At 34.3% G+C, this 11,903-nt stretch overlaps 1 protein-coding gene across 1 annotated transcript; it reads left to right on the top strand.

The window, feature by feature from the left end:
• The first annotated feature begins 8,051 nt into the window (after positions 1-8,051).
• LOC130971088 (spermidine coumaroyl-CoA acyltransferase-like) lies at positions 8,052-9,659 on the top strand. The gene has a single exon (XM_057897088.1). It carries the CDS (start codon positions 8,127-8,129, stop codon positions 9,498-9,500), a length of 1,374 nt encoding a protein of 457 aa, XP_057753071.1. The 5' UTR covers positions 8,052-8,126; the 3' UTR covers positions 9,501-9,659.
• Positions 9,660-11,903: the final 2,244 nt, after the last annotated feature.

The raw sequence follows: 11,903 nt of genomic DNA, 5'->3' as shown, positions 1-11,903 counted from the left end.
CTAGTGAGATGACCATCTAGCATTTATTAATTATATATACTTAAATTGAATCAAACAAAATAACCATCTAATTAAAAATTAAAATAACCATCTATATACCTAGTGAATTGAATATCTAGTTATGATGTAAGACGAAAAAATAATTAATTAGGATCAATGTTGAAGGCAGCAATCATCATATGAGCTTTCAAGACCAAGCCGCTACAGCATCCGTTGCAAACCCTTCGGGATGATACCTGACGATGACGATGAAGCCTCCGTGATCTCCTTCTCCCACACGAACATCTCAAAAGCTTTCCTGAAATCGTCATTATTGTTGATGGTCATGAGCTTCATGAAATCCTGAAAGTCTAACAAATGGTCGCCATCAGAGTCGAGGTTGGTGGGGGGCAGGGCGGCATCGTTAGCAGGGGGAGGCCGTCGAACAACATGGGGTGGCGAGTTTCAACAGTTGTGTTGACGATGGCCGGTGTCGTGGCAGCATGGTGGAGGATGCATGAGGGAGGATGTGCCCACTGAGGCGCGATTGAAGAGGATGACGCGAGGGGTGGGGGCTTGGTGTGGTGGAGGATGGCAACACGATGGAGAAAGAGAGAATGTCGGCGCTGAGAGAAAAGAAGAAGAAGAAGAACGACGCTGAGAGAGAATTAGAATTAGAGTTAATGTTAAAAAACCTAACCCTAATATTTGAATTTAAAATAGGTAATTATTAAAATAATTATTATATTATTTTAGTCTCTTTTTTACTTTTATTACACACTAAAATTATTGTCTTCCCATATTTTTTTGCCAAAAAATCAGTCATTTGTTCATGTTGTTTAAATTTTCTATTATCTATCTAGCAAAGTTCATATATATATATATATATATATATAATACAATGTTACGTTGAAGAAGTTCAATACATCAAATCAAGCACATAGTAGCAGTTTGTTAGCGATGGATTTTTAAAATCGTTGTCAAATGGGATTTAGTGGCAGTTTGCGTGAGAAGGTAGACACCAGGAAAACAACTACATTTAGCAGTGGTTAACACAGTGAATTGCACATTATTTATAAGATCAATTTCTCAAAATCAAATAAACTAATTAATTCAATTCAAATTATAATAGTTTAGTTTGAATCTGATTAGATAAAAATTAAATTAAAATTGATAAAATACATATTATGATTTTTTAATAAAATTAAATTAAATTAAAAAACAAAAATTAAACTAATATCATGCAAATCGTACTAATTTATATCGATTTTATCTTTTATATTAATTCAAACCGTATTGTAAATATGATCTTATCTCATTATCTTACCTGTTGGGCCAACTGTGGGGAGCTCTCGAACACCGGGAAGATTTCGGGGAGGAATACATAAGATGAGATGACACCACATCCAACTCAAAACCTTAAGGTGTCAAGTAAATGGGTCTCTCATCTTATAAACTCCTCACTCTTCCTTGCTTTCTTTGATATGGGACTAACTTCAACACTCCTCACACTTGCAACACTAACTATCTCCCCCTCAAGTGTGAGCCTCCACATAAAGCATTAACTCCCCTCTACCTCCTCCACCATATATGAGCATTCGTCCATCACACTGCTGCAAAACACCGCAGGACACGCCGCCTGAAGTACCTTTGCTGGAAAGACTTTCGATGCTTCACCTTGAATACCCCTTAAAACCATCAGACCGATTAACCATCGGCTCTGATACCACTTTGTTGGGCCAACCGTGGGGAGCTCTCGATCACCGGAGAGATTTCGGGGAGGAACCAAGCGAGAACATAAGATGAGATGACACCACATCTAACTTAAAACCTTAAGGTGTCAAGTAAATGGGTCTCTCATCTTATAAACTCCTCACTCTTCCTTGCTTTCTTTGATATGGGACTAACTTCAACACTCCTCACACTTGCAACACTAACATTACCGACAAACTAAGATAGACTCATTCATTTATTTAAAAACACACTATATGTATTTTTACTTTATTTCCTTGGCAGTGACAATTAACAAAATACGAGTAACATCATAACCAAGGTTCTAAAAATCGAACCGGACCGGCCAGTTCAACCGATTTAATCGCAAACTAGCGATGCAAGCGGTCCAGTCCTCCTCTAATAACTGCAAAAAAAACCGCTGAAAAATCGGTGAACTGGCCAAAAATCCGTCGGTTGAGCCGGACCGGTGACCGGTCGGTTCTTCTAAACGACGCCGTTTTTAATTGTTTTAAAAAAATTTAAAAAATGAAACCCGACCCGACCCGCTCATGAAGCACGGAGCACCCCCCTTTCTTCCCCCAACCCCATTCATTCATCTCAGTCTTACAGTAAACCCTAACCCTCTGAAATATAAAGCATTCCCAGCCCAGTAGCCCTCCATCATCGCCGCAGTCTCTGGTCGTCAGCGTCACCGCCATCGCCTGGTCCTCAGCACCAGTAGCCCTCCATCGTCGCCTGGTTCCCAGCCCAGTATCCCTCCATCGTCTTCATCTTCTCAACACCAGTAGCCTTCTCATCGTCTTCATTGTCGCCTGGTCCTCAACACCAGTAGTCCTCCATCGAACCCAGGTGAACTTCCTCTGCTCATCTTCTTCGTTCTTTGCCTCTTCGGTCTTCTTCGGTCTTCAATTTCTGTTTGTTGTTTAGTATATGAAAAAATAATCTTAAAATTAAATTAATTCCAATTTCTATTTTATTGTATTCCAAATTCACCCTAAGAGTTTTTTTTCCTCAGTTGATACAGAAACATGAAGACGTTCTTAGTTTACCCGTTACGCAATTTTTGTTCAATTTATTGCTGTTTTAGTGTTTTGCACTTTTGCTGCTTTGCTGTTTCAATTGTTAATTTGTTACTCTGTTTTAATTTATTTCTTTGTAATTGTTAATTTGTTACTCTATTTTGTTAATGCTAGAAAGTGGAAACTTACTCTGTTTTAGTGTTTTACTATTTTGTAATTGCTGAATAGTGATGGCTCTGTTAGTCTATTTTAGTGTTTTACTATTTTGTTGATGATTTTTTTATTTCTCGTTGTGCTGCGGTTGTTTTCAAAATGTATCGAGGCAAGATAACAAAATGTTGTAATTACCTAACCTAAAAGCTATTTGATTGTTTACTTAGACAAAATCTATTCATTATTGGCTAAAATTCTCTGCATATTCTTTGTTCTTTTAACTAGAACTCATTTTACTTATATGTTGTTAACTTGTTATCCTTTTGGGATTCTCTTCAACAGAACACAATTACTTGTAGCTTTGTCTGGAACTCACACTCTTGGAAGCAAGGTTTAGAGAACCGGACCGGTCATCAAATCGCTCTAGCTACTGGTTCATTGGTTTACTGGTCTAACCGGTCTAACCGGTGGTTCAACCGAAAAAATCGTTTTAAAATAAAATAATAAATAAATTATAAATAAACATGCTAAAATATAATTATAGTATAACATAAATATTAAAATAGTTTTCAAATTAAAAAAACTACATTAAATGCCATCAATCAAATTCATATAATCTTATTAATATGTTGATGGTGGTGGTGTCTTCTGAGGCATCAATGTCTCCTCATTCAGCCCCTCCAATTTCTTCAGCAAAAGCCAGCAATTAGAAAACAAAACCAGCAATTACAAAACACTAAACCTTCACCCAGCAATTACAAACAAAGCTAGCAAAACCAACACAACCAGCAACTACAAATCAAAGCAAAATCAGCAACTACAACACAATGAAAACATAGTAGCATTCATCAACAACCATTACAAAATAGCAGCATAACAACAACAGTGCCATAACAAAACAGCAGCATAACAACAACAGCAGCTTAACAAGTCACTAATCAGAAATTCCAAATTTAATTAGCAATCCTATTCTTGTTTCGTGCATTTAATTACTCATAAACAAAACTCAACTCCACCTGAATTGTTAATTTAACCTTGGTCTTATGGAATCATAAATAGGAATATATTACATTGCTCTTTTTCCTAAAATTCAAGCAACAACACATGATTTCATAGTTTTAAACCTTATTCACCGGCTTCTCTTCTGATGCTGTGATTGGGAAGCAACAAATTCAGCAACAAGCAACAAATTTAACAAATCCTAGTAAAGTCCTGATTTATAGCAAAAAGGCAAATTTATTGATTACCAATTCAGCAACATGCAGAAATACAAGAGAAGGGAAATATGGAAAAGAGAGAACACCAAACCAAAACATTAACCAATAATCACAAAATACTAAACTTTCACCCAACAATTACAAACAAAGCCAGCAATTGAGCAACAAACAGAAATTGAGCTACAAACAGAAATTGAACAACAAATAGAAATTGAGCTGCAAACCAACAAACAGAAATCTGCAAACCGGCCAGTTAATTTTTAGATTATTTATTTCTCATGCTAACTAACAAACAGAAATCTGCTAACCAACAAACAGATTATTTATTTCTCATGCTAACCAACAAACAGATTTTTTTGATAGTCATGCTAACCAACAAACAGAGGAAGTTCACAATTAAACTGAAATCTGAGTTCACGGAAGAAGTCGAAGTTCACATAGTATCAATTTTACAGAGGCGAAGAACAAAGAAGATGAGCAGAGGACGAGTCACTCACCTGGGGTCGACGGAGGGCTACTTGTGTTGACTGTTGAGGACCGCGCGACGATGAAGACGATGAGACGGGCTACTGCCTGCTAGTGTTGAGAAGATGAAGACGACGCAGATGGAGGGCTACTGGGCAGGGAACCAGGCGAAGGAGGGTTACTTGGGCTGACGACCAGGCGACGGCAGTCGCGTTGATGACTGGTGACCGCGGCGACGAAGGAGGGTAAGGTGGCAGGTTAGGGTTTGGGCGGCTAGGGTTCACTCTTCTCTGTTCTCTCTGTGAGATGAATATGATTCAGAATCAGCTGAATCATGAGTGAACGGGTTTGGGGGAAGAAAGGGGAGTGGGGGTGCAGGGTGCTCCACGGGTCGGGTCGGGTTTAGGATTTTTTTTTTAAAAAAAACAATAAAACGGCGTCATTTATGCAGAACCGGCCGGTCACCGGTTCGCCCCAACCGGCCAATTTTTGGCCAGTTTGCCGGTTCTTTGACGGTTCTTCCCAGGACGGTTTCTACAGGAGGATCGGACCGTTTGCGTTGCCAGTTTGCGGTTAAACCGGTCGAACCGGTGGGTCCGGTTTTCAAAACCTTGCTTGGAAGTAAAGGTTTTAGAAGTCCAACTTCTTTTGACAATGCATATTATAAGATTCTTTTGGAAAAATCTTGGACAAATTCAGGTAGGCTCATAACTAAGTTAGAAGATTGTTGTCTGACTCAGTTCTTTGTTTAATGAAAATGAAGGAGTTGAAGGCATAACATGCCTTTAAGATTCAATAACTAGCTTATTTTGATGATTTGTGCCTGTCAACGGTTCTTAATGTTAGAAAAAAATTTTCAATTTCTTTGGCATCATTTTTTTTTTGCAACAAGCTATAAATGACATGAACATCTGTGATGATTTAATTGTGTGCTCAATTTTTTGGATAGACCAAATGTGTTCAATCTTTTTTTTGTTACCTTTTGGTTTTGTGAACAACTTTTCTTGTCATTTTCAAATGCTGGTTTTGTTCTCTCAAGTGGCATGACAAGTATGATTGGCCTTCTTTCAGATCTCAAATGCCGATTTTGTTCTCAAATGCTTCAATATTAGGATTAAATTATTATATAAATGGGTAAAACAAGTTAGGATTAGAAGCATAATGTTCAATTTTAATATTTTGATTTTTTTTTATTATTTAACTTTTGAGTTTGTATTTTGATAAAGATCATATGGTTTTAGTTGATGACATTTCATGTAATGTTTTAAATTTGAAAGATATTTAAAGATTTATATTAGACTATAATTATATTTTAGAATGTTTATTTATAATTTATTTATTATTTTATTTTAAAACGATTTTTTCGATCGAACCACGGTTGAACCAGTTGAACCAATAAAACCGTAAACCAATGCTTAGAGCAGTTCAATGACCGGTCCGATTCTCAAAACCTTGATCATAACATTCGCAGGTGAGACAAGTTAACAAGATAAATAACATAATGTTAAAATATAATTTTTTTTAAATGTATACATCTAACAATATTGAATTTATTTGTAATTAGTTAATAATTAAAGATAAAATGTAATTAGATATCATTCGCATTATCTATATTTTAACATTTTTTCTTTCTTTTATTATTAATATCTTGTCTCCTTTTATTAATATATTTTTATTTAATTCACATTATATATTGTAGCCAGATTATAGTAGCTAGAGTAGCTCGTTAGCTTAGGTAATTGATAGTTTGGCAGCACGTATAACAAGTTGTCCTAATATATTAACATCAAAATTAGTTAGAATAGTGTAAGAAATTTAATCAGGTAGTTATCATTATGTTGTTCATATTAAGTGTATATATATCAATTTTGCAATAATGAAATCACACTTTTTGCCTCTCTTTACTATTTCACATTTTTTGAATTTCCTTCTCTTGCGTGGAGCAATTTTTCTGTCTCACCATCACACTCTGCAACCCAACAAAATTCCCTCATATATGTTGGCATTTTCTCTCTCATTTCTCTTTTTTAAATAAAATAATTTTAAGAAAAATATGTTTAACAATAATTTAATAAAATTTCAATATTAAATATACAATTTTTATTTACAATTTTTTTTAATTTTTGGTTCATTCACAAAAAAAAAATTTAACATAAAGTTTTGTTTACTGCAGTTTTTCTTTTGTTTTTATGTTTAAATACATTCTATTTTGTAAAATAAATAAATAAATTGACATTAATTTAATTTTAATATCAACAGGAGGAAATTAAAAAATAGTATATAAGTAAGTAATATTAGTACATTAAAGTATTAGATATGTCTACAGAAAAAAAAAACTAATAAAATATTTAGTGTAGGTAAGATATATAAAAGATAAATTTAACAAAAAGAAAGAAAAAGATAATTGAATGTAAAACGAAAAATGTGAATTTTATGTCCAAACCAAAATGTGTAGGATGCTAATCTAGACATGAACTTGAGAACTTGTGTATGTTATTAGACACAATATATATATATACTAAATATTTTTTAATTTAACCTCCAACTAGCAGTTGTATGCGCGTGCTTGAGCAGGAAAAGTCTTGGCATAGGTGCATGTACATATCTGGAGAAATATAATTGTATATTGATAAGAAAAATATTTGTGTTCTCCTAGCTAAAATCGACTACTTGATTTTATTTTATATTAGTTTAACATTATATAAATAGAAATGATGAGTTTTAAATAATTTTAAAGTACGTATTAGTAATATTTCATCAATATAAAAATCATTACATGTAGATATCCATAAATAATCTCATGTCCAATTTAATTATCCGTCACTATTATACGCGTGAACACAACGAGGTGATGAGAAATATTTATATGTCCTAAAAGCTAAGTATAAGTATATATATATATATATATATATATAAACATTTACACTTATTCCTTTTTTATTAAATAATTTTTTTTTGACATTATAAACAAAAATGAAAGTTAAATCTAGACAAACATTAATTAATTGAAGTTAATTTTTTCCCTTCAATAGTTTACTTAACTACATAAATTAGTACACGCCCACAAACATTAATTATTATCCGAAATGTTTGATAACCAAAGAATCATTATATGATTTTTCTATATATTTAACGAATAATACTAAGGAACGAATTTTTTTGAATCGATCATTTAATATTTTTAAAATTATTTTAATTTCTTAAATTTTATATCTTAAATCATAAATTTTAAATTATATAAATATAAATTTTAAAATTAACTAAAAGTTGACTCACTATATTTTTCGTTTTTAATTTCTTCATTTTTAGTATAAGAAGTTTGTTAGATTTAAAAAAAAAAAAAAACCTCAAGTTTGTAAGACATGATTAAAACTAATAATAAAGATAATTTAGTTTATGAATGATGGTCATGGCGACAAGAAGGTTCATCTACCAAGTGTTATTATATAAACCACCTCTCATATCTCTCAAATCTCACTAAACCATTTCTCATATCTCAAATCTCAGTAACATAGAATCTTTCACCAAATTCATACACACATACACAATTTTAATTTCCATGGCAAATCATCATAAGAGAACGCTAAAGTTTGACATTAAACAAATTGTTTATGTGAAACCATCAAAACCCACACCAAATGGCAACATTTCACTCTCTGCACTTGATAATAGAGCTGATAACAATGGCCTATGCCATATTGTTCAAATATATCAATCCCCGAAAAATGACCAAAATGACCCTGCCCTTATGATCAAAGAAGCACTCTCAAAGGCTTTGTTTTATTACTACCCTTTGGCGGGTAGAATAGTAAAACATGCTGATGGGAAACTTAGAGTTAATTGCAATGCAAATGGAGTTCCCTTTGTAGAAGCCATTGCTAATTGCAACCTTTCTTCTCTCCACTACCTTGATGGTAGTAACACAGAGATTGCAAAACACTTGGTACTTGATCTTCCTTCTGAAGATGAACATGGTTTCCAATTATACCCTTTGTTGATCAAGGTAACCAAGTTTCTATGTGGGGGTTTCACAATTGGCTTAGGAACCTCACATGCTATAATTGATGGCAGTGGAAAATCTCAATTCTTGCAAGCCATAGCCGAATTTGCAAGTGGAAAAACCGAGCCATCGGTGAAGCCTGCATGGGAGAGAGAAAAGCTTGTTGGTTCAATTACCAAAATGCCCTTGGAGATTCCTATGGATGAGTCCTCTGCCGCAGTCTCACCTTATTTGCCCACCAAAAAACTTGTTCATGCATGCTTTAAAGTTGACAATGAGAGCATAAAAAGGCTCAAGATGAGTTTGATGAAGGAAATTATTAGTGAACAAAACAATAACATGGAAGAAAGCTTCACAAGTTTTGAGTCTCTTGCTTCCTATGTTTGGAGGGCAAGAACAAGAGCTTTGAAATTGAACAGTGATGGTAAAGTTATGTTGACTATCATAGTAGGGATAAGAAAGGACCTTCTTGATCCTCCTTTGCCTAAAGGGTATTATGGGAATATTGCTGTGGATGCAAACATTGTGTTGACTGCTAGAGAAGTCAACGAAAGACCACTCTCCCATGTAGCGAGGGTCATCAAAGAAACTAAGAAGGTTGCTCAGACAAAGGAGTACGTGAAGAGAATGATCGACACGTCGGCGACGGCGGCCGACGACGATTTCGATTATGATGGAAGGGGTGCGTGCATGGTTTTGACAGACTGGAAACATTTGGGTTTTTCAAAGAACATGGATTTAGGATGGACACAACCGGTGAATTTTGTTCCTGCCCCATGTGGTTTGTTTGATAAATTGCATTTGTGTATTTTCTCATCTCCGAGTAGCTTGGATCCTTCAATGGATGGAGGTGCTAGGATCTTTGTGTCACTCCCCAATGCAGCCATGCCCAAGTTTAGGAACGAGATCGAAGCTCTTATTACGAAACCATAGGAGATTAGATGTATTTCAATTCATGTTCTAATTGTGTTGTGTCTGTAGAGGGCAATATAGTAATTTCATGTTTGTTTCTATTTTATAAGTCAATGGAATAAGATTTGATTGTGTTTATTACTATATATACCCATTTCAACGAAGGGAAATTCAACTTTATCCTAGTTTGTTGTAAAGAAGACATGGAGCGAAAGATTTTAGTTATGCTTTTTACAATTCTTTATCGTTCTTATATTTTTCATGGGTTTCTAAATTTCTCATTATGTGCTAAGAACAATATAATTCCAAAGGTTTGACTTTGTAATATTTTTTCCAATCGATATTTGATATTTCTGTTTTTTTAATTTTACAATAATAAAAATGTTAGAGTTATATTATGTCATGTATCTGTTGAGTCTGTAGCGAAATTTTGACTTCTAATATAGATAGAAAGTAATATAAAATTGAACATTACTCACAATAATACACTCGTTATATAGTTATTAAAGAGAAAAAAAAGAAAATGAATAATTGCTATGGATGTGAATTCCTTTTGTTTTAATTGAATTGAATACATTTTGATTTCACTCATTTATATAATTTTTTAACTTCTATAAATAACAAGAGAACATACTATAAAATAATTTTATATAAAAGCTCCTTACCTATCCATTATTTTCTCTCTTCCATCCTTTGTCTACCTCCCTTTATTTTCTCTATGTCTTTCTTTTATTCTCATAATTCTCCACCTCATTCACAATTTGAAATCTACTCAAATTTTGGACGATCAAAGTGTGGTATTCATATCCAGTTGCATCATTTTTACAATGATTGCCTACATACCCTTGTTCAGGATCAAACCAATCGTAATTCCTCTATTTCTCTATGTAATGCCTAACACGAAGCAATATTGAGCAATTCCAAACAGTGTTGGAACTTGCTTCCTGACACTATTTTAGTCAACATATCAGCAGGGTTTTCATCTGTGTATACTTTTATAAGAGAAATGTTACCTTTCTCTATAAAATCGCGCACAAAGTGATATCTTACATCAATATGCTTGGTACGAGCATGATGACCTTGATTTTTAGCCAAATGAATTGCATTTTGACTATCATAACTCAGATTCACGCAATCTTGCTTTAACCCCAAATCATCTAGAAGACCCCTTAGCCACAATGCTTCTTTCACCCTTCTGCTACTGCCATGTACTCAGCCTCTGTAGTAGATAGTGCCACTGTAACTTGTAACATCGATCGCCAACTAACTGGAGCACCTTGTATTTTATATACATAACCAGTCATAGAACGTCTTCTATCTAGATCACCAGCATAATCAGAATCAACAAAGTCACTAATTTGACATGATTTTCCACTAAAGCATAAACCTGTATCAATGATGCCCTTCAAGTATCTTAATATCCACTTGACTGCTTCCCAATGTGCCTTACCCGGGTTTGCCATGAACCTGCTAACAACATTGATTGCCTGTGAAATATCTGGGCGTGTACACACCATAGCATACATTAGGCTACCGATTGCACTAGCATAAGGTACATTTTTCATGTAAGCCTTATCATCTGCTGTTGTGGGAGATTGTTTACTAGAGAGCCTAAAATGTGGAGTCAACGGCGTTACCACTGATTTAGCATTTTTCAATTCAAACCTTTTAATGACGCGCTCAATGTATCCTCTTTGGCTCAAGAACAATTTTTGACTTGATCTCTCTCTTTTAATTTTTATGCCTAATATTTTTCGTGCAGCACCCAAGTCTTTTGTTTCAAATTCTTTACCAAGTTGAACCTTTAACATATCTATCTTTACCTTACTCTTAGAGGCAATAAGTATGTCATCCACATACAATAGAAGATAGATATAATCACCTCCAGGAAGCTTACGAATGTATACACAACAATCATAATTACTTCTGGAAAAACTTTATTTTAACATAAAGGAGTCAAATCGCTTATACCATTGCCGAGGAGATTGTTTCAATCCATATAGCGATTTCCTTAAGCGACATACCGGACTTTCTTTATCCTTAACCTTGAAACCCTCAGGTTGATACATGTAGATTTCTTCCTCTAAGTCACCGTGCAAGAATACAGTCTTCACGTCTTGTTGTTCCAACTCAAGATCACGATGAGCGACAAGACTTAAAAGCACCCGTATGGAAGTGTGTTTCACCACAGGAGAAAAATTGTAATCAACACCTTCTTTCTATGCAAATCCCTTTGCTACTAACCTAGCTTTGAATCTTGTACCATCTGACTTAGTAGGATCTTCTTTTCTTTTATACACCCACTTACAACTAATTGCGGTCTTTTTCATGGACAATGGTACCACATCCCATGTCTTGTTCTTATGAAGATATTGCATCTCTTTCTCTATAGCGACAAACCAACTCTCTCTATCTTTGTCTTTG

Source organism: Arachis stenosperma, chromosome 1, assembly GCF_014773155.1.
Source record: "Arachis stenosperma cultivar V10309 chromosome 1, arast.V10309.gnm1.PFL2, whole genome shotgun sequence".
Taxonomy (NCBI): Eukaryota; Viridiplantae; Streptophyta; class Magnoliopsida; order Fabales; family Fabaceae; genus Arachis; species Arachis stenosperma.
Note: the sequence above shows the minus strand (reverse complement) of the source record. Positions and strands in the feature narration are given on the sequence as shown.

Coding starts and splice junctions, on each gene's coding strand:
- LOC130971088 (XM_057897088.1), top strand. CDS start 8,127: ATGGCAAATCATCATAAGAGAACGCTAAAGTTTGACATTAAACAAATT.